Source organism: Columba livia, chromosome 16 (assembly GCF_036013475.1).
Source record: "Columba livia isolate bColLiv1 breed racing homer chromosome 16, bColLiv1.pat.W.v2, whole genome shotgun sequence".
NCBI classification, from domain to species: Eukaryota; Metazoa; Chordata; class Aves; order Columbiformes; family Columbidae; genus Columba; species Columba livia.
Window position 1 is genome coordinate 12,585,161 of NC_088617.1, and position 27,896 is coordinate 12,613,056.

A 27,896-nucleotide genomic window follows, 5' to 3' on the forward strand; every position below is an offset into this window, starting at 1 on the left:
AGTCTGTTGTCAGTTTGCTGTTGGGAGTTCTGGACAGCAGCAATATCACTATAATGATTTAGTGAGAGAAGACAGAATGCAGAAATGCCGTTTGTTGGCATTGATACTGATAAATATTGCTCTTATTAGAGGCAGATGTGATTTTTCCTGACGTGTCCATCCATTCTGTTTCCCCCCACCACGCTCCTTTTTAGGGATTTGTGCTTGCCGTTACCGTCATCCGAGAGGCCGCGGAGGAGATCCGATGTTACATGCGCGACAAGGAAGTGAACTCGCAGATCTACAGCAAGCTCACAGCGAGAGGTCGGCTCGGCGGCTCCATCGCCGCATCCCGGCACGGCCGCGGCAGCGCCGGGGGTTGCAACTCAATCACGGGCTGCTGACAGTCGGGGAAGCAGAGTTCACGGAGCGGGGAGGGGGTTATGGGCTCGCGGGCACGTGGCCGCGCTGCCGAGGCCTTGGGGGTCCGGGGGGGTTTCTGGTGGATGGCTCCTTGCTGGGTTGCACTGGGGGTTTCCCAGGGAGATGCATGGCTAATGCAGGGGGAGGTGGGAGGAGGTTGGATGCCTCAAATAACTTCAGAGCATCATCTCAGCGACCTGAGGTGTGGGGAGCAGGCGGTCAGTACGTTTTCATGCGCGGGAGCCTGTGGGGTGTGCTGGGGGTCACTGGGGTTGACTTCCAGGCAACCGATGTGATGTTTTTAAACCCTCGGTGCTCCTAAGCCCCAGCGTAGGCTGTAACTTCTTTCCCAGTTATTGTCCCTTCTTGGTGGATTGGAGTCACCAAACTGTATCTGAGTTTCTCTAGGTTGTGGAGGTGGATGTTTCCGGAAGGGAAACGTGTTTTCCTTCCTGCAAGGCTCTGATGTGAGAGAAGGTCTCTGTAATGCTGCACGGATGAAGGGAGGGAGAGGCAAATACAGCAAACAGCATAGCAGGAAGAAAACAAGAATGGAACTATAGTAGATGTGATAGGTTGTCTGGGGTTTTTGTTTGTTTTTCTTCCAGTTTTGGTCATGGTGCATCTGTCTTTCCCCTGCATGTGTGTTTTGCTTGTTCACCCTGTCAGTAAGAGAGATGGATGTAAGAAGGATTCCTATAAGCTACCAATTTAAATTCTTTAATGGAAACAACAAATGTGTGCTTAAAACAGGGAGGAGGATCCACATAGGCAGGTAATTTGCAAAAGCACTTTTATAGAAGAATTAGACGTAGGTCTGTGAAATTGTCAGAAGATGGTTCTGCAGAGGTAGATTCAGGCGGCGAGGTGAAGGTGAGCTGTGTGTCTCAGACCGGGGACCCTTCCAGCACAGGAACCACAGACCGGAGTTCGTACAAGTGCTCTGTGGACTGAAGGAGCTTGTGAGTGCATGTGTTAAATTTAAGATGACTTGCTTGAAGTACCAATGTGTTCCACCACTTATTGAACGTGCAATACTGGTTGAGTTTCATGGGTTTTTTGTGGGCTGTAACAGGGACTTAGATCATCTAAGTCCTTTGCTAAAAGAGACTGTGTGATATGTTATCACACCTTTTGTGTGTTTCTGTTCGCAGCGACTGTAGTTCCTCAACATGGGCGATATCTCCTCTTGTGACTTTTTTTGTGTACATCGTTTTTAGCCCCATCAACTGTGAGGAGTTTGGAGGCCCTGTTTGTAAAGAGCCCAGCCTGCAGCTCAGCTGTGCCTGATCCCTGGCGCTGGCCATTGTTTACAGCTGTGCCCTACCTAACAAAGACGTTTAAATTCCTGTTTGAAAAATCAAATGCTGCCTCACTGTGGAGTTACTCCTAATACCATCACAATGACAGTGAGGCCAGGTTTGGCTTTTAAAAAGGGAATGAACTGAATTTAAGCAACTTTTTTTTTTTTCAGTTCCAGTTTCTTTGTTATAAAAGTTTATACCCCTGAATTAAGATGCACTGAACTAGGTGTAGTAAAAATATGCTGCTTTCAACAGTTGTACTTTTAAGAATAAGGCTGCTTTTTGAACATAATTGCTTAGGGCTGTATATATTTGCCGAGAATTATGAAGCAACTCTGAACTAGGGAGTTTGAGTTTCTGAATATTAAATCCCCTTTTAATAACGTGTTCTTACTACAACACTTAAAATGCTTGGCAACCAACAAAAGCCTCATCCAAGAGGGGTGTACTACATCTGTTTAAAGATATAAAAGAGTTGCTTTCTGGATTCTATTCAGTGATCTATAAGGGGCCTGACCTCTCCTTTAGTTCTTTTCATATTGCTATTACGTTTCCCATGAATGACTTCCCTCCCCCCAGTCCTTTAACTTTTCTAATTTTGTGAAAGCAAATCTTAAGCCACTTTATTCAACATGAATCTGATGCAGAAACAGGAATGAGGCTCCCTAGCAGTATAGTTTGGAGTAGGAAAAACACAGAAAATTATTTATGGTTGTCTTGTGGTTTGGGGAGAAAAGTCATTTTCTGTCTCTCCCCAAATCTCAGTACTCGAGCTTTTCACATCTATTATACTTCTCCATTGATTAAAACCTTAGCACCTCTGAGAATCACTTGGGAGCAGGAAAGTACCTTGTGAGGCCCCTATAGATGTGGGATGGAAGACTGCTGGGTTTGGGTTTTTGTATCTATTAGTACTGTTAGAAAAAGCAGACAAGCTTTCAATGAAGCTCTTCATCAGGTTACAAGTAAGAAGCAGCAAATATCAAAATCAGCTGAGAACAGCTGATCTTAACCATTAATTTTCAGCGTAGCTGACAAAACTCCAGGTGGGACTTGCCTTGGACCGGTTACAGGCTGGTTTTTGTTTTTTGGTTGAATAGCACCAGTTCATGCTTCAGGATATTGGCACAGCCTTGTATTGGAAATGGGCAGTGCTGAGGGATACAAAAAAGCCCTCTGAAGCGCTCCCATGTCATTTTTTTAACAGTTTGCCTCTAATGCCAATGTTTTGGGGGCGGGGGGATTCGGTAGGGCTCGACACTGAGCACCGCTGTTCTTGAAGATCAGCTATAATGGATCTAATGGAGCGGTGGAGCTTTCTCCAAGCTATTTTGATTTCCCCTGAGTATTTGCGCTAAGCCACTGTTAAGGTGGCTGCAGAACAGTTTTTCCTATCTCCAACCTTGGCCTCTCCAGCCCAAGCCCACGGATGTAAATACATTCTCAGGTCTGAGTGAAGTTAGGGAGACTCAAGCACACGCTTAGAGGAAGCTCTGAGTAGGAACAGAAGTAAGCAGGGGTTTAAGGGCTTTCCCGGGTTGGGGTCCCCATGCCCTCTGGGCTCCAGCCTGGCCCCCACCCCAGGGGGGTGTTTCCAGTTTGCAGCTTTGCTGCTGTACAGGAAACTTTTCTTTCATGCACTGTTCTTGTGTTAAGCTTTTTAAGATTTTGTAGAGGAAAAGGGAGAATCCTCTTTGGCTCATATTTTATTTTGAATATGATTGCTGAATTCTAGGGACTAACCTTTTTGGAGGGCAGCATAGACAGTAGTATAGATTCTATGTTCCTTTGTTTTACATAACATAAAAAAATCCCTCCAGCCTGAAGCTGGACATGATCCATTTATGTTCCAAAATGATGAAACCAGAAGGCTTCTGGAAAGCATTTTTTTTCCCCCTCTATTTAAAGGACAGTTGTTTGGATTGTAATAAAAAATAATCAAATTTCAATCCCCTATTCATAAACCTACAAGCCTCCTTGTGTTCTGAGGTCTGTGTGCTGACTTTCTGCTTGATAGAAAGCTAGAACTGTGCTTGCAAATTCTTGGTTTGTTTTTCTTCTCTAGCGGCCGCCCTCCCCAGTAACACTGCATGACAGAGAGAAACTTCACCGAATGGAATGGGAAGAGACCTCCTGCCGAGGGGTGCTGCTTAAGATACAGATCATTGGCATTTACCAGCCATATAAAAACAATATTTTCCCAAACCCTCTGAGTCCTTCTCCACAGTTTATATAGCATAAGGCTGCAAAAGTTTGGTGCAGCACATCCAAACAAGTTGGGTTTTTTTCAGATGCATTTGACTTGTTTTAATAAATCTCTGGCTTCATCTTTAATTCCAAATGAAGTGTTTTGATCTGCGCCTTAATGAAGCTCTGCAGATCTGTTGTGAAATCTCGACGTAAGTGCTCATGTGGCAGCAAAAGGCATCTCTTCTGGCTAATATATTTCATACTCTTAAGTAATCTGCTTTATGGTACATCCATCAGGTTTGGTGATAATTCCAAAGGCCATAGCTGAAGTGGGAGAAACTGCATTTTGTGTTTACTTTTTGATCTTTAAAAAAATTAAAATCAGGATATGGCAAAGAATGAAACAAGTATCAATCATATATTAAGATTTTTTTAAAAAAATAAGATAGCGGGACTAGTTGGTTTTAAAATTGTGCTGATCACTGACTTTTGTTCTGATTAACTTCAGAAAATATGAACTGACAGCATAGTAAACGCTAAATAAACCTATGTGTATTTAGAGAAAGCACTTCTAGATGCACTTATAAAAGCAGTAATTTGTTAGTACAAAAATACTTTAACAGCAGAGCAATATTGGTAAATGAAGCAGTTGTGTTATTAGCTTATTAGTTCTTAAACATGCGTGAGAAAACATCTCATGTTTAGGAGGTAGTTTCCCCACAGAAAGAAAAAGGAATTACAGAATTCCCAAGATCAAAATAAAACTAATTCAAGTAAGTTTCTTTATGGGAGTCCTGAGTCAAAGGAAACATCTGGTCCCGCGCCTTCTTAGCAGGACATATGGTACATACTGCAGAGATGTCATCCGTGAGAGGCCAGGAGTATGCCTGGAAACGCAGAATTAGCTCTGCTACCTAAAAAGGGCATCTCATTTATACAGGAGTTATAAAGATGCATATTGGTTAGAAAGGTCCTCTCTTTCTTGTACCTTAAAACAGCTGGGGCTGGGAGGGTTATTGAACAAGACAAATCTGCTCCAGCTGCTTTGATTTTTCTTGTATTGAAAGAAATTTAAAAGCAGATATTGTTTTCTGAAAAATGATCCAAAAAGCCTTTTATGTGCATAAGGCTAGGAAATAATCACATTGTAGCTTTGTCCAGGCATTAGTTTTTCTTTTCCAGTGTGAATTTACATCATTAAGGAAAGCGCTAGAAAAATAAGCTTTCATTCTAGAACCTTGCAGGTAGTGCTTCCTCTACTGATAGTCACCAAATAAATCATTGTGATCTTTAAGAGAAATACATAAAATATCACTAAACATATCCTCCTCTTCTTCCAGGAACTTTATTGCACAGCGGCTGCGGAATTGCTGTCCCCGTGTGGGGAGAGCATACAGGGTTGGGTGGTTTTTTTTCCTCCTTTACACAGGAGAATATTCAAAAGCACTTTTTGTTGTTTTGTGAAGAACCGTATTAAAAGGGGAGGAAGAGATGTTATCTGTCAGACCCTTTTAGTGTCATAGTACCTAACTTTGTATAGCCCATACAGAAGACTGCCAGGGATGCTTTTTTGGATCCTCTTGGAGTGCGGCTTTTCTTTTCAAGCCTCTGCGTAATGGACTCTTAATCCCTGGTATGCTTCCTGCCCCTCCAGAGATGTCTTTTGCCCAGCATTTGTTTTGTTTACCCTTTTTTTTTTTTAAAAAAAAAAAAACAAAAACTAAAAATATGTAAGTCAAACCCCAGAATCCACAAAAGACCTATGAGATATTTGTGAAATGGGCCATGACTGCTTATAATTTGTAGGAATAATTACGGCATGTAAGGAAGTCTGCATTTATTAGCAGCAGTGATGAAGCATGTTGTTAAGCACACAGTGTGTCACCAAAGCAGCAGGCTGCCGGGAGCCCAGAATGGCTTTCATTGTTAATTTGGAGCAGAAACACTGAAGCATATCCTGAGAAGGATGCTAATGAAGGGACTGCCAGTAGTAAAATCCTAGTGACCTTTGTGCTTTGTGCTAATTTCTATTCCCCCTCCCTTCCCCCTTCTCATTTCCCCCTGAGCTGCTATCTGGCCAGTTAGCCCATGAATTTCGAGGTACAGTAGGAGTGTTGTCTGTGCTGGGGGGCTCCACGTGCCTCCCCCACTTCCACTCAAATCACAGCAGATTAAAGAGGCTTTTGTTGAAAAATAACAGACAGACACATAGAGGCAAGGTTCAAATTAACTGATTATAAATCACTGGTGAGTCTGAGAAGCCAAATCTAGAACTGGCTAATGATTTGAAATTACTAGCCAATTGTTAAATTAATCCCCTGTTTTAAAGCAACTGGGAAATGTTTGACAGCTGTAAAGAAATAAATATTTATGCGTTTTCTGTAGGACTCACAATCTGCAGGGCTTGGTCAGGCTTTGCTGTGAGGCAAAGGAGAGCTGGGAGAGCTGGGCCGGAGACAAGAGCTGCGGCACAGCAGGAAATGAGCCTGGTTTTTAACATGGGCCCATTTTCCTTATGGATCCCAGGCCTTGGCTTGAGAGTTGAGTGTTAAATTTTCAGCCACCTAGGGAAGAAGAGTCAACAGATGGTGATTTTCCTGTTCTTGCTCTGTTGTCTGCCTGATGCCAAAAGTATTTTCAAACTCCTGGGTTAAACTGTGTGAAAAAAACCCAAAAGTTCAAGGGTTTTTTTCAGAGCTATCACCAGGGACTGACCAGTGGGTTTCTGCAGCCAGGGCTGAGGTCTGGAGCTGTCAAACGAGAGGCTGTCAGCCCCTTTCACAGATCCAGAACCACTGTGTGACCAGTGGGCTTGGAGGGTCTTTACAGGGCAGCATTGACTCATTCTTGTCATAGAAATGTTACCTGTTTTTCTCCGGAACCGCCAAGTGGGAGGGAGGGAGGTGATGAGCATCCCCCAGCACCCACGGACCCTGTTCTGATGCACTGATATCTTTCCTTTGCAGGGACTGTGAAGGTGAAGAGCTCCAACATACAAGTAGGCGACCTCATCATTGTCGAAAAGGTTAGCTGTTATGTGTATCTCTTCTGCATGAAGTACTTTTTTATGCAAGACCATAGAAAACTATATATTTTTGAAGTCACGTTTGTTTTACAATAGGCTTAGAATGTCAAGTGTTGATCACTAGTTACAATATTTAGTCACTTTTCAGGGTTCCCCCGTCTCACCAAGATAGCATCATCAGCTTTACAAATGGTAGCAAATCTCTAGATAGGCACCTATAACTTATTTTTTCCAGTTATACTATAGTAAGTTTAACAGCCTCCCTGGTCCTATCTCTGACAGTTGGACACAGGTTAAATACCTGATAGAAATGCAACATCCAAACGCTGCTTTGGGTGTAAACAACACAAGTATTAGGAGACAGTGATCCATTTGCTGGCATTGGTATGTACAGGTATATTTCCCCCTTTGTACAAGTTTGTGTGTATTTTTTACCCACTGATATTTATTTTTAATTTTCATATAGTCTCTGTGCAAACAGTTTTGTCCTCTGAAACTATTAGTCTGAAAATATTCAGCACCAAAAAAAAAAGAAAAGAAAAATGGTAGCTGTACACTCCAGATACATGTTTTCTTCTAGCATGGGACTCCTTAAAAGGAAACCAGCGTTAGCTTAAAATTTCTTCCTACTTCTAGAGTTACTCACTAGCTCTTTTGTAAAACTATCCCTTGGTTGATCTGGTCAGTGGGAGCTGGCACCAGTTATTATTCTTGCACTTGGAATTCTGCAGGGAAGCGAGTTTAAGATTCAAAGCAAAATGAATACCAAGCTTCAGATTGACAAAGAAATCCCCTTTCTCCTCTGTAGCCCCTTTGCTGGTCTCGGTGGGGCTGTGGAAGGCGGCTGCACACGCGTGCAGGGGTGTATGCACAATAATGGCCTTTCTTCTCCTAACAGAACCAGCGGGTCCCTGCTGACATGATCTTCCTGAGGACGTCGGAGAAGAATGGTAAACATCTGGAACCAATTGTCAAAATAGCCGTTAACCTTTCGCTGGTTGTTTAGAGAAAATTATCTTTTGGAAATATGCAAGAAATAGATAGTAGTAAAATTTTAGAGAGATAGAATTCAAATGCATTTATGGGCTGCCACTTCTCGGGGTGTTATACTCTGCTAATCGAAGAATGTACGTGGTTGAATCCAGGGTGAATGAATCTTGCTGTACAACAGTTTGTTTTGTAGATGTAAATAATTTTACTTGCCCTTCAGGTTTGTTTCGTTAAGTGTAGGATAAGGAAATGTTTAATCAGAAGGATTAGAAAACATAAAGACTAATGAGAACATTTCAAATGTCTTAAAGGTACTGTGCAGAGTCTCACTGTATTCAAGACTAGAGGAAGGAAATGAATGTGTGATGCAAGAATATAGTTCTTTTGACTCTTACATTATTGAGAAATGTTAGTTTAAATGAGATACCGTTTCCAAAGAAAGCAGGGTGCCCTAGGTATGAAGCTGTTTCATGTGCTATAGGTGTACCCCACGACAGGGCACTGACTGGTGTTGGAAATCCACAGGGTCTTGTTTCCTTCGCACTGACCAGCTGGATGGTGAGACAGACTGGAAACTGCGGCTGCCTGTGACCTGTACTCAGAGACTGCCAACCGCTTCTGTAAGCTGCCTTCGTACTAAATATTCTCGTTGGTAAACACGAGTTATCTGTTCTACCTGAAAAACATTCAGGTGCTTCAGTTAATGGGTTGTTTTGACAAACAGGTTAGTGCAGCATTGTTCTCAGTGCATGATGCAGGTTGGTTTTGGCAACAATGATTAATTATAGGGGTAAGCCAGCTCTTCCTGAGCTCCAGGCAAGGTTTCAGGTAAGGTGACGCAGGTCTGTGCTGCACGGCTGTCACCACGAAGCTGTGCGGTGGCCAGTGGGGTAGGCAGATGGGATGCCCCCACAGTGGGAGGGGGCTGCTGGTAGGATGCTCCTGGCTGCTTTTTCCTCTCCAGGGACCACTGCAGTAACTTAGTGCAGGATAGCTCTTGTTGCAGGATACTTGGTGGTGGTACTTCTCAAGTGTTCCCTTTCATTCCTTGCACTGCAGTGTGTTCATAGACACAATTCAAGCATTCCCATGAGCTGCCTCTGAAGCCATTTCAGTTTTCATTGCTTGCCTCTATGAAGCAGGAGTATCACCATGGAAGCTCCACTGTGTGATCTGAAATAAGCATATAACCTCCATCAAACATACTGTTTTTTTTTTTTCCAGAATCTCTAGCTAAAGTAGCTCATGCTTCTGTTGTTTGTTTGTTTTTTAAAGAAAACAAGAAAAAAACGGGAGAACCCAAGTAGCTATTTTATTGATGTTCTCTCTGTAAAAAGTGCAATAAGTTTATTTTGTACAAAGGCTTTAAAGCAAGGCATTTTCTTCATGGCGTGAATAGTTTGTGCATGTGTGGGAGCCAGCAGTGAAAACACCGTGCAGAACTGGCATATCCGTCCCTAGTGGCACTGGCATCTTGAGCAAAATATTGAGTTCCCTGCTTTGGAAGACTAGTCCAAACCTTCTTTGCTATGAAGTAAGAAGTGTCTTAAGCTGTCTTGATTATTCAAGCTGAAATCTCATTTATGGGGCACTGATGTCTAAGTGACTCCCAGGAGTCTCTCAGGTATCACTTCAAGAAAAACTCTTCAGTGAAGCTGGTACAATTGCATTTTCTCTTAGACAGTTGGTCTCCAGTAAGTAATATAATTTAGCAATTATCTTAACTTGATAAGTAACCCTTGCTCAAAGTTTTTTGGTAGAAATATTTGTAAATTATTAAAATGTGGTTGTCTAACTTTCTGCCACAACCTGTCTGTTTTATAGGACCTACTGCAAATCCGATCCTATGTGTATGCAGAAGAACCCAATATCGATATACATAATTTTGTTGGGACCTTCACAAGGGTGAGTCTTGCTGATACATGCTTGAAATAATAGATGTAGTGTTTGCTGTGCAACATATGTAAACTCGGTTATATCTGCTTCCTGTTTCAGAGAGCAGCAGCTCAGAACCACTGTGAAATATCATCATTTTAAAAAATAGTTATATATTCTGGCTTAGTGGGAAGGTGCTTTGCCTGGTTGGGGCAAAAGTTGGTTTTTTCTCAGTGGGATTATGAAAAATTTGAGAGATTCATCTACCCTTGAGCAGTTTACAGAGGACAAACGCGTTTGTAACAAATAGGAGACAGTTACAACTTTTTAGAAGTTGTTTGCTGCTATTTTAGTTATAGGTTTTGCCCTTTTATGTTTATGTTGCAAAGTTTAATCTGGTCTAATAGTGCTGGCACAGAATAGGAGTTGGAGTGGCTTGGGGAGGCAGTTCTTGTATAGACTCTGCACAGACTTCACTTTCTCATGCAAAGGTACAATTGTATAGAATTAATCTTTTGGTGCCTAAAAGGAATTGTGCTTTCTTGTAGCTATTTTCTGGTACATATCAGACAATTTTCCAGGCATCACTGAGCAGTCCAAACAGGTTCTCAGTGAGATCTTACAGTAGCAGGAGAAATGCTATTAATCCACGTGAGCCAAGTGAGGAAACATTTTCCTGTAGTCCCAGGAGAGCTGCCGACAAATCCCCTTCTCGTTTATGATTCCTGGGGGGCTTCAGCAGGCAGAAGTATTTTAATAGATATGAATAGCAACAAAGCGCTCATGTTCTTAACCCAAAACCCAACCAGAGATTTACCTGGGTGTGTGAAAATCCTTCATCTTCTCTACAAGTGTCCCTTTCCAAACACCTCTCTGTAGCTCTGCCATTCACTGGCCTTTTCCATTACTGATATGTTTGTTTGGTTTTCTCCTATTGTAGGAAGACAGTGACCCTCCAGTGAATGAAAGTTTAAGCATAGAAAACACCCTATGGGCCAGCACAGTGATTGCATCAGGTAAGATGGAGGCATGTGTGATTTTTTTTTTTTTTTTAAGGGAATATGTTAACAATTTTTCAAGGTCTTTTCGTAATGGAATAATAATCTCTGTCAGTTGGAGAAATTAGCAGTTGGAATGAGGTTTCCCACTTGTCCTAACACCTCTGGGGAGCTGAGCTAATGTCTAATTGCCTCTTGGACATTCCTAGATGAGAAAGAATTGGAGTGGCCTTTGGGCACTTCTTTAGGATCTAGGACCAGAATAGCACTTAATTGCTCTCTGCTTTGACATCCTAATCTGTAACAGAAACGGTGTCAAATAGATTCTGGTAACAGAAGCTTAAGATGAAAGATTTCCAGGTAAGTGCTTCCATTGAGTTCATCTTACATACTTTCAAAAAGGAAAAAAAAATAAATTCTTTGACAGATTTCGGTTTATATAGAAATGATAAGCTCCCAAGGCCTGAGATTAATCAATGCCCTCTTGTAGAGGCTTGTCAAAGGAAGAGCCTTGTTCCTCTCCTGTCCAGCGTGCTTGCACGGTTTGCAGGGTGGTAGCTGGAGAAGAGCGAAATTCTGTTCTGGAATTGAAGTTGTTGAATGGAGAAACTTCACAGTGCAGTACCTAAGTGTATGTGGAATTAATAATAATGGGAAGGAACATGAACTTCAAAACATTTATTTTCTGAAGCACTGAAAATATTTTGATTTGCTCTTTTCAAAGCAGAAAATTGAATAAATTTTATTCCTTTATGTTTCTATTTGATCCTACTCAGACTCTTTCTTGAAATGTATTACAGTGTTGTCACGGTGCTGCGACCAAGGGATTGTACAAAAACTAGTTGTCCAAATACAATTTAATAAAGTAAATTATGTTTATAGATTAGGAATTATCATGCAGAGGTAACTACCTTCCTCCCTTCTGAGTGTAGACACAAATCATCAGCCTGGCAGCTTCAAATACCCACTAGGGGTATTTATGCACAAGTCTCAGCTCTTCCCACTTTGGAATAAAACAGATGGAGAAATGGAACGCTATTTTTCTGGCGATTCTGACCTGTGTGGCTACTTGCCCTGCAGCACCCTTTCCCAGGGCAGTGTTCTTACCTCTTGTATCGAAGCTTCAATTTGTCCCAGCTCTTGAGCCACTGCAGATCTCGCACTGCCGTGGCTGAGCCTGTTACAGTGAAGGCGCCTAACGAAATCTGCCCAAACGAACTTACTGTTTGCATCCAGTCCTGCCTGCTGAGTAGGAACAAAGTTATTTGTAGGGAGACGTCTTTGAGTTCAGTTAATAGGAATAATGTTTGCAAATATTTTCATCATTTCAAATGTTTTATGCAGTTGAGTCTGTTTTGAATGGCCATAAAGCAACTGGAAACGTTGGGTTTATATGTATCAGTGTGCCTTCACGCTGTTCTCTAGTTCTGGCAGGTTTTCCCCCTCATTTTGACTGACTTGATCAATATTAATATTCATTTTTGCTTTCTCCTATGGCAATAAATAGCATGTTGTGGGTTATTTCTGATAGGAAAAAAATGGGGATGTTACTTTTCTTCTGTAAGTGAAAGCTGTCAAGTTGCGGTGATGCCGTCTCACTGGGGCAGCCTTGGCTCGTAAGGCGAAGCAGAGCTACGTGGCTTTCTCCATCTGCTGCAGTAGCAATGAGCCCGACTCTGACTGTTCGCAGTTGATGTGGAGTAGCCGTGCCGTCTGCTGATCTGAATTGGGATGATCGTACCACCATCTGCCATCTGGCTCTGGTTGATATGTTGCTTTTGTTTGTTTTTGTGCTGTTTTTAAAGGAATGTTTCCCAGCATATTTTTAGAAAACACCTCTTTTGAATCAGTCTTATTTAAAAATAATTCACTTGCAGCTTGTTAAAACTTTGATCATTAATAGTAGTAGGGGAATGGGAGGTTATAAAGTTACAAGGTATTTCCCAAAAAAAAGCAGTGATTTGTTTTTTTTTTTCCATTTTCACAGACCCCTAAAATTTCCTAGTAAAAAAATTAGGCTTTTAAACTCTTTGACGGTATATAGATTTTTTTATTTATGCCTTTTTGCAAAGTCTTCAAGAGAAATCTGTAGAAACCCAGTAATTTACGGTGCTAAACTGTATTATGTTTCTGTGAGAAGAAACAGGAAAACTTCACTCTCAGCTCTTTAGCAACTGCGGGACGTAGAATTAAAACACACTGATAGAGTCCCAGCAGCTCCATCTGTTACAGTGAGGTAGGAGTTGGTATTATTTGCCTTTTGATGGGAACAGCAATTAGACAAATACTGAAAGTAAATTGTAGATTTTAAAATAAGGTAATTCTGTCTCCGAAAGCTGTTGGAATTCATTGGTTTTACTCAGATTGAGGCAACCTTCACCAATAAAGAACCATAGCCCAGAGCACTGATTTAATTTTAGCACACAATGAAGGGCCGCTATCTGGTGTAACGCAAGCTTACCCACACCTAAGTGGGATTCAAAGAGGTAGAAAACCCAAGAAATCCTCTGTCCTTAGCAACTTTTATTTATAGTGAGGAGAGACAACTTGACATCAGAAAAGCAATTGATGACTTCTCATTCCATGCACATTCGCTGATGCGGTCTGTGATGCTGCATCCATTTACTGACTTTTTGTAGGATGTCTCCTGTTCAAAATCTGTGTTTCCACAGGTTTTGTATTTCCGGTACAGTCTTTTCTGATTTCTGCTTGCTGTTGCTTCTGAAAGTAGCCTGCTAAAAAACCTTTCCAGCTGTCAAGTCTTTGGATCCAGCAAATCTTTTTATAGAGAAAACAAGTGGAGGTTGTTTTTCCTCAGCTGATGCCGTTCTGTTTTGTGTAGGTACTGTTGTGGGAGTTGTCCTCTACACTGGGAGGGAACTGCGCAGCGTGATGAATACTTCAAACCCAAGAAGTAAGGTATGGTAAGGAAATAGTCACGTAATAAATAAAAAAGGCACAGAAATTTATCATTTTTGAAGAAAATCCTTCCAAGTGCTATCATACACACTATAGAGACAACCTCATAGGAATAATGATACATATCTTCCAGCCTACGACTGAAGATAGCTACCATAGCAAAATCTATTTCTCCTTGTTCTTTTGATCTTCTCACTTTTTTTAAGATTGCTAAAACGATTGTTTTATGTGCTTATAATGAGATAGTCCCAGTTAGAATAGGAAAGCTCATTTTACTGCATTCTTCTATTGTAGCAAAGCTAAAACAAGGTGCAGGGATGATTTATAGTCTGCAGTTTTGGTAGCATGACTCCTCTCGCACCTCTTCATGCATTGCTTGGCTTCCAAGGGGTAGAAGTCTTATTTAGTAAGCTGGCAACAATATTGCTTGTAAATTTAATTATGTTTGTAGTGTTTTAAAAGAGAAGTAGACTAGTGGAGAATGGCTCGGTGGATATGGCAGTTTATTCCCTTTGTGAATATTACATTGAGTTAATGTCTTTTCTTGGGTGTTTGAATGTTTTTATTTTCTTTAGATTGGTCTTTTTGACTTGGAAGTGAACTGTCTTACCAAGATCCTTTTTGGGGCTCTTGTGGTGGTCTCGCTTGTCATGGTGGCCCTTCAGCACTTTGCTGGCCGTTGGTATCTTCAGATCATAAGATTTCTCCTTCTGTTCTCAAACATCATTCCCATTAGGTAAGGTGATTGCTAGTTCTTCCCAGCAAAATACTGTTTCCTTTGCATCTTTCTCCATGCCTCTAGTATGAATAAGCACATAAACTCTTACCTATTCCTCATTTGACAAGTAAGCAAATCTAGAAATAGAGATCAAATTACTCTTCAAACAGAAGAATTGCTTACTTATTTCTGCTGAATTTGTTCAGAATATTCACACATTCACTGACTAACTCGGACTGTGGATTAGTCATTCAAGGCCCTTTATCTCGGTGTTCCAGCTGAGAATCTTACTTGGATAAGAGCAGAGGAAAAAATGGAAAAGGAGAGATATTTATACAGCATGTAGTGTAACAGGAGCCAGTTGCCTTTTAGAGTGGACTGAAACTTTGATATTTAATTACACTCTATTAATAAATAGATTCTTACTTTCGGTGTAGGTTTGGGATTCATTTTGGCTCCATTTTTAACCTGCTGTCGGCATATCAGTCCTACTGTCCTTACTTATCTGTGTCCATCTTCTCCTCAAATTATATCTGTTCTTCTCAACATAATTTTATCACCTATCTTTGAATTACAGTACCAGTGCAGCAATGCACAGTCATTCTCCGCATTTGCAACCCAACCACTGGTTTTGAATATACTTCTCCCAAAACACCCTCTTTGGCAGCTCAAATTCTGTGTGGAAGACGTGTCCTTTTGTTGTACTGTAGGAGTTCACTATGATTTTTTCCAGAGTTTAACTGGAGATACATGTTCTTTTTCCCATTCCTCCTGCATAGCTTACGGGTGAATCTGGACATGGGGAAAATTGTCTACAGCTGGGTCATCCGCAGAGATTCCAAAATCCCTGGGACTGTGGTTCGCTCCAGCACTATTCCTGAGCAGCTGGGGAGGATATCCTATTTGCTTACAGACAAAACAGGTATCTATGTAGAAAATATAGTTTTGAGTCACTGTATGTTGTTGTTTGGGTTTTGTTACATTTTTGGCCAGCCAGAGAGTATAATGTAAGATTTCGTAAGACTAGAAGAAATATGCATTTCCTGTCACATTGACAATGTGATTTATTCAGTTTTTGAAAAAGAAAAAACTTTCCAATTTTTATTTCTGAATGCACTTTAAGTCACATAGGACAGGAATATTACGCTACTTCAAAGAGCACTTGAAGTGTTCTATTAAACCAAAAGCTGAGCATAACATTAAAAGCAATGTACCATCAGTCTGTCTGGTGCTGTCCTCGCACTTCTAAAGTTGAGCTTGAATTTGGAAGACCTAAGCTTTAACAAAAAGCTTGGTCCAACATAAAATCCTGGTCCCATTGAAGCTGTTTCCAGAAGTTTTCTCTGGTTCCAGCAGGACCAGAATTATGCCTGCAGCTCTTGCTGGCATTGACTTTGGGGTAAATCTTGTTCTTATTTACTGGCACAGCGATGTGCACCACTGCTTCCCAGGAGAATCAGCCCTCAGATTTATTAATATTGTCTTTTTGGTGGCCTCAGCCTGTGCTGCGAGCCCAGTGCAGTGGCTGACTCAGCTTCCAGCCCAATTTCTCTTGAATTTGGGGTATAGCAAGGATGAGAATGTGTGCTGGGGAATAGATGTGTTGGCTCCTGCTCCATGTCTGGTGCTGCCTCTTACAGGAACTCTTACGCAGAATGAGATGGTCTTCAAGCGACTTCACCTGGGAACTGTAGCTTATGGCCTGGACTCCATGGATGAAGTGCAGAGCCACATATTCAGTATATACACACAGGTAGAATGAAATTGCATTACTTTGCTCTTTGTTCACAAAACAGTTTTCTGGGTCACTGGGCTAATGGTGAATTAATATGGCAGGGATCTGCCTATTAACTATTACTTTTTGGAAAAGTCTGAAGATCATTGGATGCTTAATACATAAATATTATCAAAATTGCCTATTACATTTGTAAATTGTTTCACATCCACCAGTCTTTAACTGCCACTGCAAATTCATGGATCTGTAAGGGTAAGCACCTGTGTCTTGCTACCAAGGCCTGATTGTAAAATAGCATAATTTTATTTAGATATTCTCTGCTTAAGCAACCACAGAAATTGTTTCATTGAAAAGTCATTTCTGGGTAATATTTAGTGGATTAAATTGCTGGTTGAAATGCTGTGTCCTGGGCCAATAATAAATAAGGAGGAACCATAGGTACTTAGTAAGCAGCAACAGAGAACAGTGTGCTCGTACTCCTGCTTTAGGCCTAGTTGTTAAAAAATAAAATGTTAAAAGTGGGATTCTTTCGCTAATGCACCAGTGATCTTATATGGTGCATAACTGACATCTGCTTTGAGAAATGTCTACAGCTAAATAAGGCAGCAAGGTCAGCATGTAAAGTATAGAACAGGAAAATCCCAGTTTGGGGAGTCTCTCTCCCTTGCATTCCTCTTTCAGTACTGCTGGGTGAGCCAGCATCTAAAAACCTTCATCTCTGTTCATAGACTTCTATTTCAGTTTTGTATGATAACCAGGTAATGCTATGGGGCTTGTTTGGGTCAGCAAACTGTATTCCTTAGCGTGTTACAGCAGATAAGATGCTTTTCAGTTGAAACTTCATCTAGATATACACACTTCTTTCTTAAAACAAGGGGTGAGGTTTTGGTTGAGAATATTACTACCTTTTTAAAAAAATCAGGTGTCAGTGGCTTATGTTCCAGCCACTAGTACTTATGAAAGATTTAAGAATTGTCACTAATTCTGTAATCATGGAAGCATTATTTTTCATTTTCTGTTGATAACTGTTCTTTCAACTACAGCTAGAAATAACTTTTTTGTGGCTTAATGACAATTAGATTTTTCTCCTTTTGCAACGTGTGATTCCACAGACACAATCTGCAGAGGTTAGCAATGAATTACTACTCCTGTGTCATATGTCGAGCGTTTTAATTTCTCAATAGTTGTGGAATTGCTTCATTCCTACCGAAACCACAGCAGCAATTTTCAAAGTGCTCACGCTTTTCCCTGAGTGCGCACACCCAATGCAGTGCGTTATGTTTCTCAACGTCACGTTGGTTTTGCTTTGCTCTGGAGATTTTAGACTGAAGTGTGCTTTCTATACCCCTCACAAAGTGAAACATGAAGCCAGCGTTCTTGCCTGGAAAAAGGGACCTTGTACTGTAAATAGGATTTTTATTTTGGGGTTTGGTTCATGGTGGTAAAGACACACAGCAGGTTCCTGTGACCTCAGTGATCCGTTTGGTGGCACGGACCGTCAGGCTGCAATGTGCTTTTAACTAAGCATATGACAGTTGATAAATACCTGGTATTTTGAGTAATTCTCTTTTTCACTGGCATGTGTCTGAGGTAACTTGTAACTCCTCTAGTCATTTCACTCGCTTTCCCTCCTCTGTTTTCATGGCCTTCTTAGCATCTGGTTCTTCTCTCAGTGTTCAGACACTTAAATGACTGAACTGTGCTTAAAAAAAATGAAAAACCCATCAGATCTATTCACTCTTATTTTGTACTATATCTACTGGTTAATTATTTGCCAAAGTATTCAATATTTGCCAAGAACATTTGGGTGACTCTGATGAGTTTGCTGTTGTTTGATTTGGTTAAAGCCTGTTGCAACAGTGCTGATGAGCAGCAATATTAAATTTGAAGATCTTATATGTTCTAATCGCCAGAGTGTGGAAAATAGCATGTGGAATTACACTGGTAAAACGTGTGTCTCATAAAATGTGTATCATTACCAAGTGAGATTCCCTATAATGAGAAGCATTTGCTGGCAATGATTCATTTTGAACTGTAGTTCTTATTCTTTGCTCTTATTTTTACCATGTTGTGGCCTTTGACCTGGAAGTGAAACTTTTGTCCTCTTGACACTAAAGGTTAACAGAGCAGGAAACTAGATCACTGTGTGTCCCTTCTTCAACCAGGATAATTTAGTAATTGTGCAATTATCCGAAGACTCCCGTTCTGATACTAAAAATAGTATTAAAAATTACATGAATGCGACTAAAATTTTCTAGGTCCAAATGAGTCATCTGTTTTCTGGTTTTGGCAATTATATTCTCTTGCACACAAAATCAAATTGACTCCAAATTTTCAGAGCCACTGGTCTTTTGTGGAGAAAAAATGGTTTTCCCTGCATCTTCTGACCTTGGTCTTTCACCAGGCGGTGTTTGGTGGATCTGCAATGAAGGGTCTTTTTCTCAATATACTGTTCCAAAAACTCAGATAAATCTTTTGGGGCACTTTACTCCACCAGTGACAATGATAAAGAAATTGCATTATGCTGGGGTATGTTCCCAGTGATGGTCTGAGTTAAGGTGTGTGAAGAGTGATGCTCATTCTCGGGGACATAAATGTGCACAACTGCTGCATATATGGTCTTCACTGAAGTAGGAACTATCTTTTTTCCACCGCAATAAGACTTTATTCTGCTTTTCTTTTTATAAGCAATCTCAGGACCCACCTGCAGTGAAGGGCCTGACCTTGGCCACCAAGGTGCGTAAAACCATGAGCAGCCGCGTGCATGAGGCGGTGAAGGCCATCGCGCTGTGCCACAACGTGACGCCCGTGTACGAGTCCAACGGGGTGACGGACCAAGCTGAAGCCGAGAGACACTACGAGGACTCGTGCAGGGTGTACCAGGCCTCCAGTCCTGATGAGGTCAGTGTCTGTTCGGGTGTATAAAAATGTAAATATGACCTTGCTTGCTACTGAAAACAAACAAAACCCCACAAACAAACCCCAAACCAAACACACACAAAACAGACAAACAAAAAAACATAACCAAAACAAACAAACAAGATCTACACAAAAGAACTCCACCGTGATCTTTGGTGAAAATACTTCATTCCAGTGAAGGAGATAATATCTTAATGCATTTATGCACTGATAACCCACGAACAGACAGTAAGAGCCCTCTCAGCTGATGTATTTCAGCCAAATCTGCCTCTCTACCTGAAGCTGTAGAGCCACGTGGTGGCTGATATCTGGCTGTTGTATCAGCCTCTGCATCACAGAATTTTGCTCGTATTTCTGCACCTTTTGTCCACAGTATATTTTACATTTCAACAGTGTGAGTCCCTCTGCACCTTTTGTCCACAGTATATTTTACATTTCAACAGTGTGAGTCCCTCTTCCCACGTTTTGTAAATTATAGGCAATCGTGTCTCGTTGGGCAGGAGGGTGACTTGTGGGAGGGGGTTAGAGCCCTCCCAGAAATCAGCTCGTTCCTGGTCTGCAGAGCGTTTGAACTTCCAGGCCAAGTGAAAAGCTGTAAATCACGCTGAGCAGCACTGCTAACCCAAGACACGTCCCTTCCCATGTGGACAGGACTGAGCCGGAGCACGAGTTAATTCTGCGAAGCAAAGTGCACAAGAGTTTGTCCCATGGCAAAGCTGTGCCTGGCCAGTTCTCTGCTGGCACCCGGTCCAGCCAGGGCTACACAGGCTGGTACAGTAGAGACAAACTTTGCAGCTTTTTAGAGACTTGCTGGAGACTTTTACTGAACACTTGCGAGAGCAGGTTCGATACAGGACTTCCAATTAAAGTGCTCTTTGCCACTGTCTGCAAAATTTGGAGAATCTAATTAGAGTGTCGTTTCCTTCTGTGCAAAGATGGGGAATGAAATATGGTTTTGTGTATTGGTTATGCTTCTTAGATGCATCATCTTTAGTGCAAGCAAGGTAAAGTAATTTTTTTAATAATTTGTACAATTACACTTGCTCTATGCCATTGCAAGAAACTGAAGTTTAAAGTTTCCCATAACAATCCTACTGACGATATGAGATCATATCGCCCATTTGACTGCACTCAAAGGGTTCTTCCACTTACTGCCCCAAATAAAGCAGATTTGCCTTTTTGCCTTTGACATCAGAAGAAGAGCTGGCTTTCCTCATTGGTAGAGGTGGGAAATTGTTTGCACAAAAATGAATTTATTTGTTAGAAGCCAAACTCTGTGAGGATTTTGAGATTGTTGCGTGCATTACTGAAAGACTGGCACACAGAGTTAGTTTCCATGTTTTGTGTATATTCCAAATATTTCCTGTCATGTTTTTGTTTCCAAGTAGGCAATTCATTCATTTCCTATAATGTGTTCTGGTATTATACCAAAGCTGCATGTTTGCTTTTTACCCCCCCATCTTCACTGATGCACCTATGGTGACAATAAGCCCTGCATCCTCCCTGGCTCTGGGGCTGGTGAGCAGTGTGCACGTGTCCTCTCTCACCACATCAGCTGGGGCGGTGTTTTGCTTACCTGCTTTTCTCTTCTAATGTATTGCTTTCCCTCATAAAGAGAGCTTCCAGAAATCAACTGCCTTTCGATTGAAACAAATTCTGAATGGTTTCCAGATGGTAATTTTTGTCATCTACTTTTAAGTGGGTGTGGGGGTTTTTGTTGGTGGTTGGTTGGGCTTTTTTGGGGGTTGGTTGGTTTGTTTTTTTTCTAAAGCATTTACTGGTTAGTTTTGCACATACCTTCTCTTATATTTACATATATATAATGGTATATAGTGAAGTCAGTGTTTGGTTTGTTTTGTTTTTCACTTTATACTATTCTGTCTTTAGTATATTTATGCAGCAGTTTGTCTCAAATACCCAAGGGGTTATTGTTTGTTTGTTTTACTATAGCATGATAACTAATCCTTCCAAGATTATTGTTTAAATTCTTTTTTCCTTCCTTTGTTGTGGTGTCTTAAGTACAGAATTACAGCGGGTTCAGAAATCAGATACGCTTTACTGCACTGAGGAAATCTTGTCTGTAGGTCTTAGATGTACAAATATTGTTTAGACATGCTCTGTGTATGTCATACTAGATGGTACAAACTGCAGGATCAGCACAAGTCAAGGCCTTAGGAAGAGAGAGATGCTGTTAAATAACATTCCCTGTAGGGGAATGGCTTTGGACTCCTGTTAAAGCCGGCCTTTGAAATCCTATATCAATAAAATATGGCCATGGCAGGGAAGGTCAGTTTATGAAATGAGTACAAAAACTTGTATTCTCTTTACTTGAACAGCAAGGGTAATTTCTACCAGTTGGCATAGGATTCATTTCCTGTAACAGAAAGCAGGATTTCCTAAATTTGTTTCCTGTGCATGCTGCCATTTAGAAGTCTTGAAGTATCTTTATTCAGATATCGGTTACAGCCTTGGGGCTCTGCAAGCGTGTCAGTTGTAGCCATACAGTAACTAACAGGGGAAATGAAATAGATACAATCTGATCAGAGATAAGAGTGCCTGGGATTCCTGGGCAAACAGTCTTTAACCCTGACAACCCACGGCAGCTGCCAGGACATGAAAGGGTGCACCAATCAATTGGTTTCTGCCTGTTGTCTGTTTGCCTAGGCAACCCTAAAGGGGACATTTGTAGAGCAACCCATGGCACAGAAGGATCTATTTGTCTCTTCAGAATGAAATTTATTAGTCGATAGCCACTTCAGTGGTAGCTTTGGTAATTTAATTGTGGGAAAGAGCAAAGTTTGGGGGATAGTGTGCTGAGCTGCTGTAGCTGCTCCACTTTATAATGCTCAGATCTGTATCTGACTTGGCCTGGATGGGGCTGTGACTCCTGGAGTGTGGTCAGGGACTCTATTGATTTCCTCTCATCGGTGAACATGGGCTCTCTTGAAGCTGTTTGAGGGATTTCAAGCCTGCTTTTAAATCTCCTCAGTTTAAGCTGTAAACATATTTTTGCATCTTGACTGTTTCTCATCTTTTCCGTGTGACTGAGAGCACCTTATCTGTTTGTTCAGCATAGAGTAAACCTCTTCTGTCTCGTACTGAGCTGGGAACGTGCTGCCCAGACCCCGCCAGAAGAGCCATTAGAGCTTTTGCTGCTGTTGGTGTTGTCACCGGTGCAGTGGCGCTTCCCAGAGTCCTGGCCCGTTGTGTTGCCTGTTGAATGGGGACGGTAATTTCAATGTGTTTGGTACATCTGATAGGAACACTTAAAAATTAAGTCACTTTCTCAGTAATTATTCATTAAGAACTATAGAGGCTGGGAAGTGGCGTGTTCAAAGGGGTCAGCCCCACGTCCCCTCCGGTGCTGAATGCGGTTCACCTGGAGGGTCGCTGAGGGCTGACAGGACCTACGCCTGCTCCGGACCAGCATGAGAAAGGAGATTTCTATCATTATTCTTCCCCTTCCATTGACGTACCTTTTTGTGGTCTTAGGGCCAGCCAAGGTGGCCAGCACTATGCAACACAGTCAATTTAAAGCGTGTCACGTGCGTGACGTAGCATCTGACGTGCTGCTCTTCCATTTGTTTAATGGAGGTTTAAATGCTTCCTGGCATGGGATTTAAATGAGACGCTGGCAGGGAAGGAGGGCGGACGTGTCTGTGACAGAAAGTAGCACAGGAGATGCTTTAACGGGCTGAGCTGCGAGCAGAGATTTCTATCTCCAGACATTTGCAGCTTACCAACATGGATATATCAATAGCCAGTGCTGTGCACGCTGGACATCACGTAACATCATGCTGTGAAAAGTTCTCCATAATTATTTATTAACCAGAGCATTAGAAACCCAAACTCCATCTTTGCTCTGGGAGACTGTTGGGAGGATTATCTAACCGCATGCTTTAATGCACTAAGGAAGGCTTGAAGAAACTTCTGAAAAAGATAAGCTTGAAAGAGCCTTTGATTTGTTGTAATCTTTGTGAATAAGCCTGCAAAAACTTGCTAATATTAAAACAAATATTGATTCAAATTGATTTAAAGGTGTTTCAAGGCAAAGCCAGCTCAACTTTTTTTTTTTTCTTTTTTTTTTAATCTGGTGATTTAAGACTACTTTATTAAAGGAAAAGTTTATTTAAAGTTGTCTTTTAGGCCTAATTGTGGATGAAAGGGAGCTGAGTTCACAAGAGATTCTCTGATTAGACCCAACTGTATCGATTCATCTAGTAAAATCTTGACTCAATGCAGTGATTTATAGATTCCATTTTTATCTGTGTCTCACATATGTTATTTCCAAAAATAAATTCTGCTTTTGCCTGAGGTATTTGTGGTCACTTAAGGCAATAAAGGCAGAACCTGAAAGGCACAAGGGATAATTAACCTTCCAAGCCAGCAGCAGCCATGTGCCCAGCATTGTCATGCCTTTGAAAACGTCACTGTAAAATACTTCCAGTATTTTGCGTCTGTTTGGAGAAAGTATCCCTGGATCCTTTCTTGGAGGCCAGTGATATATGGGCTCATGTCAGCTGCTGCTCCCATCTGTTACTGCCAAGACAGCTTCTAGAGTTAAACCCCCCTATCTCAGCAGGCTTAATCTTGGATGGATGTGTCAGGTGAGGTGGGGATTCTAGGGCATCAGGGATGCAAAATAAAGGCTGTGGTCTCTGTCATGATTCTGGTTGTAATCTGGTGAAACCTTGTAAAGAATTCAGTGTTGCAGGTCCTTAAATACTAAAGCTGCAATCAAAATGTTAGCTGCGTAAGCCTGATTAAATGAGTTCTGGTGTGTGCCTTGAAAAATCTGTTTGAGTTGGTTTGGGCTTTTGTTTGTTTTTGTTTGGCTGTGGGTTTGTTTGTTTGTTGTTTTGTGTTTGGTTTTTTATTATTATTTAATATTTGGGTAGAAGGGGTTCTCTGCTAAGAAGTGTCTGTGAGCCAGCCTTCAGCTGTCTTGCTGATCAGTACAGACGTTGAAAGTTGTTGATGAATTGTTACTACCAAGTGAACAGAGTGTAGCACAGCGCTCATTTTGTTTGTTTGCTTTTTTAATATCAATTTTTAACGCACTCTGCATTAGTGTTTCTGGCTTTGATGCTGTAATTCCAGGGTGAAAGTATCGTTTTGAATTCTTTATTTCATACACAGCAAGCTGGGAAATAGCACATTCAAAAAGTGTTTGTGAAGCGATGTACCTGATGTGCCCAGGCACAGGTTTGAGCAGCCCAGGCCTGCCCTGGCTGAAGCATTGGCCTTTGGGATGTAGCAATCCAAAATACTGTTAGTAAGCTACTGATTGCAGGAAAGAGCCATACAGGGGAGCATCTGTGTATATGAGCAGATCCATTCTATAGCACCACTAAAGACTAATGAGCTTCTTTGCAGCCTGCACCCGCTGTCCTGTCAGGGGAGGTATGGTGTGGGTTGGCCAGCCTCACCATGGCCTTCTCTTCCCAGGTGGCCCTGGTGCAGTGGACAGAGAGCGTGGGGTTGACACTGGTGGGCAGGGACCAGTCCTCTGTGCAGCTGAGGACACCGGGTGGCCACATCCTGAACTTCACCATCCTCCAGATCTTCCCCTTCACTTACGAGAGCAAGCGCATGGGGATAATCGTTCGGGTAAGTAGCTTCGGGTAAGCTCTTGTGTCTTTGTGCATCTCCTGCTAACACATAAAACACTTGCTCTCAGGTGTGCTGTTCTTCCTGGCTGAGTTTTGCAGTCTCTTCTACCTCAGGCTGTAAGCCGGTTCTCTGTTTTGAGCCGCCAGCATCTCACTGCTGGGTTTGTTCAGTGATACATCCCTTTTCTTGGCCATTTTTGGCAATAAGTGCTGGGACATCTTTAGTTTATTGATCATTGGTCCCTTGCTCAAGGAAGGAAGGAGGAGACCCTGAACAGATGCCACAACAAGTAACTTTAGGATATTGTTAATGGGTTTGTAGAAGTGCTCCCTAGGTCTTTGCCAGGCATTGAAACTCATCTCAGACCCTGTGGAAGCTGAGCACTGCAGGAGGTGGCACTTGTGGCTGCAGGGAACTGGGGAGATTTTTTTTCAAGCTATTTAAGAGAGTCTGAAGCCATGCTGAGGACACGGTGTCGTGAGCAGCGTTTGAAAATAGCCCAGTTTAGGTTAAAGGGTGCATTTGTGCAGGCACCTTTGTCAGCAGCAGCAGGCACTGCGCACGCTACCTACGTGCCCAGCCCAAATTGTAGCATAATCTGGTGGGTGTATAGACAAATACAACGCAAGATCAAACTCTCAGAAAAATAAATGCCTTAAAAAGAAATTAGAAGAAAGTGCGTTTGTGTTAAAAACAGTTGAGATCGGTTGTCACCATTATCATAATGAGTTTTCAAGATAGTGCTGGAAAATCAGTGTTAGTAAGATAAACAAACCCAGCTGTGGTAAGGCACTTCCATTTGCCTGCAAAGCAAACAAGGTGAAGCAGTTTGAATATTTCTTTTGGAGATAATTAAAACATCCTTGTTACTTTTCACTGAGAGTACAGACATAATTGGTACCAGGAATCTAAAACATGAATACTAAACCTGTAACCCAGGGAAAGATAGTATTTGTTGTATCATTTCATGGGATCTGCAGCTTTGTTATTTAGGGTGGGGAGAATAGGCAAGATCGGTGGGGTTTTTGTGTTGGGGTTTGGTGGTGGTTTTCTTCTTATTTTTCCTTTTTTTTTTCTCCTTTTTTTTTTTTTTTTGTTTTCCTTCTTTCCCTCCCCTCTGTTTACTTGGTGGCAAAATGGGGTTGCTGCATGTTTATTTTGGGGTTTCTGGAAGCAGACTGTAGAGATACCTTTTGCCTGGTGTATTTTAAGCTACAAGAGCAGGAAGAGTAGCCTTTGTTTTTAGTTAGAAACAGTCAGGATCGGTATTGCACACGTGGGCCTCACTGACAGCAGATTAATTAGGTCTGGTTTATTGGCTGCTGTTTGGTAGCTTCACAAGTCTCCCTTCTCTGGACTCCTGGACGAGCACAGCCCCTGTCAGAAGCAGCATCATGAAGGGATGATGTAAAATGGAGCAATGCAGTGCTTGTATTCAACAACAACAAATATAGAGGACTTCAGTATTCCTGTTACCAAGAGATTTGGTGGAAATGTAATATGTGCCTATAATTATTTTTGCAAACCCATGAAGGACAAGCTGCGTTTTGCGCAGATTGAAAATTGTTATATCTCATGCAAATGGCTGTGCTTGTGTTATCCAACCTGAGGATTTTGGACCTGGATCTCCTGTTGCTCAAGGAACTGCTTTTAAGTTCTGGATCACGCCTCACAGTATGGCGTAGGGAGGAAAAATTTGTATTTGAAGTTACTCCAGGCTTTGGGATATTAAAACATGCCCAAGGGCAGGAATGTTAGTTGAAATGGGCTAGTAGGCTGAGCCTGTACAGAGTAATCAGTGTGCTAAATCTGTGAATCTAGAGTTCCGATTGAATGTGTTTGAACATACAGCCATCGGCGTTCCCACAACCGTCTCGTGCTGCATGGGACAGCCGCAACAAGTATAGCGCGTATCTGCTTAAATACAGTGAGTGTAAATTCTTGAGATGAATTATTTTTATAGTGAAAATGATGTGAAGAATTCAGGCAACCTTTTCAAGATCTAGAAGAAAAATATTAGCAATAAAAGCAGGAGAACCCTCCTCATTGCTCACCTTTGGTGAGGTGCTGTTTTATCCAAGGTGTAGGAAAGTGGGCTAACACCAAAGGCAGAGTATGCTTCATTAAATTGTGTTTATATGCTCAGCAGAGAAGTGGATGCGCTTAATTTTTCTCATCTAAGAGGAAAGGAGTCTTTTCCTCTTTGATTTGAGGCTTATTCCTTTTAAATTATCTATGATCTATATTCTCCCCATTTAGGAAGAAAAAGGCTTCTGGTTTGCATTTCTGTATTTAGAATATTACTGCTGCCAGAACCAGCAAAGTTCCTCTTTGTGGTCAGTGGGAGCAAGATCAGGCCCAGATCCTGATGGTAAATACTGTTCATACAAGCGTGGGCCCCTCTCTCTTGTGTTTGTTAACAGAGTGTCTTTATTTTGTAGCTATTGAGCTGCTGCTAAGCCACTAAAATCAGCTCCCTGTGCACCCTATGCAGGAGCAGGTTTTGAGTAGCAGATGCTGGCTGCCTGGGTATCACTTTGCCGTGTTCCTTTATACTTCAAAATAATATTTTCAAGCAGCATTTTCATTTTCATTTGGAAAAAAAAAAAAAGGTGTGGGGGGGTGGGATTATAAATAGGTAATTGTCAAGTAAATTTTTATTTTATTAAACATACACCTATGCATGTGTTTGGTTTTGATCCACAACTTGCAAGGTGTTTACCTCTTGTATCTTCTAGAGCTGTGCTGTTTAAAACACAGAAATAAGGGGAGGGAAAGTAGCATGAAGTATCCAGAACGTAACAGACACAGTAAGCAGCCGGGGAGGGGAGGGAGAAGCTGCGAAATGAAACTGCGCTTGGGGTTGTAGTGAGCAGAATTCAAACGGTAATATCTTCTGCTCAACTATACAGCTGTTGCCCGTTTTTATAAACTGCAATTTTTGGGGCTAACAGCAGCCATTGCGATGGTCTTGCCAGGCTTGCTGTGCAGTCTGGATATAGAGTTTCAGGCAGTGATTCACACGTCCAGCCTGGTAACGCTGTTACTGAAATCCTTGGCAGAGGTGCCTGTCTCCCCTGCTGCTCCTGCCCGCTCTGGCTCCTATAAAAAGATTTCCTTCAACACATAACTTTTAGTAAATAACATAGTAGTTAATACTGAAAACAAGTAGCAGATGGTACCTCGTTTGGGATATTTTTGCAATATC

General features: G+C 41.6%; 1 protein-coding gene across 2 annotated transcripts in view; it reads left to right on the plus strand.

Annotated features, from left to right (window-relative positions):
• Positions 1–27,896, plus strand: part of ATP9A (ATPase phospholipid transporting 9A (putative)) — a 60,284-nt gene that overhangs the window by 12,435 nt on the left and 19,953 nt on the right. For both annotated transcript variants that reach the window (XM_065032514.1, XM_065032513.1), the window contains exons 4-15: positions 195–303; positions 6,863–6,921; positions 7,820–7,871; positions 8,437–8,531; positions 9,736–9,816; positions 10,727–10,802; positions 13,627–13,703; positions 14,279–14,439; positions 15,201–15,343; positions 16,062–16,174; positions 18,845–19,057; positions 24,524–24,685. In XM_065032514.1, the coding sequence (XP_064888586.1) occupies positions 195–303; positions 6,863–6,921; positions 7,820–7,871; positions 8,437–8,531; positions 9,736–9,816; positions 10,727–10,802; positions 13,627–13,703; positions 14,279–14,439; positions 15,201–15,343; positions 16,062–16,174; positions 18,845–19,057; positions 24,524–24,685 (1,341 nt within the window). The remainder of the gene's footprint in view (positions 1–194; positions 304–6,862; positions 6,922–7,819; positions 7,872–8,436; positions 8,532–9,735; positions 9,817–10,726; positions 10,803–13,626; positions 13,704–14,278; positions 14,440–15,200; positions 15,344–16,061; positions 16,175–18,844; positions 19,058–24,523; positions 24,686–27,896) is intronic.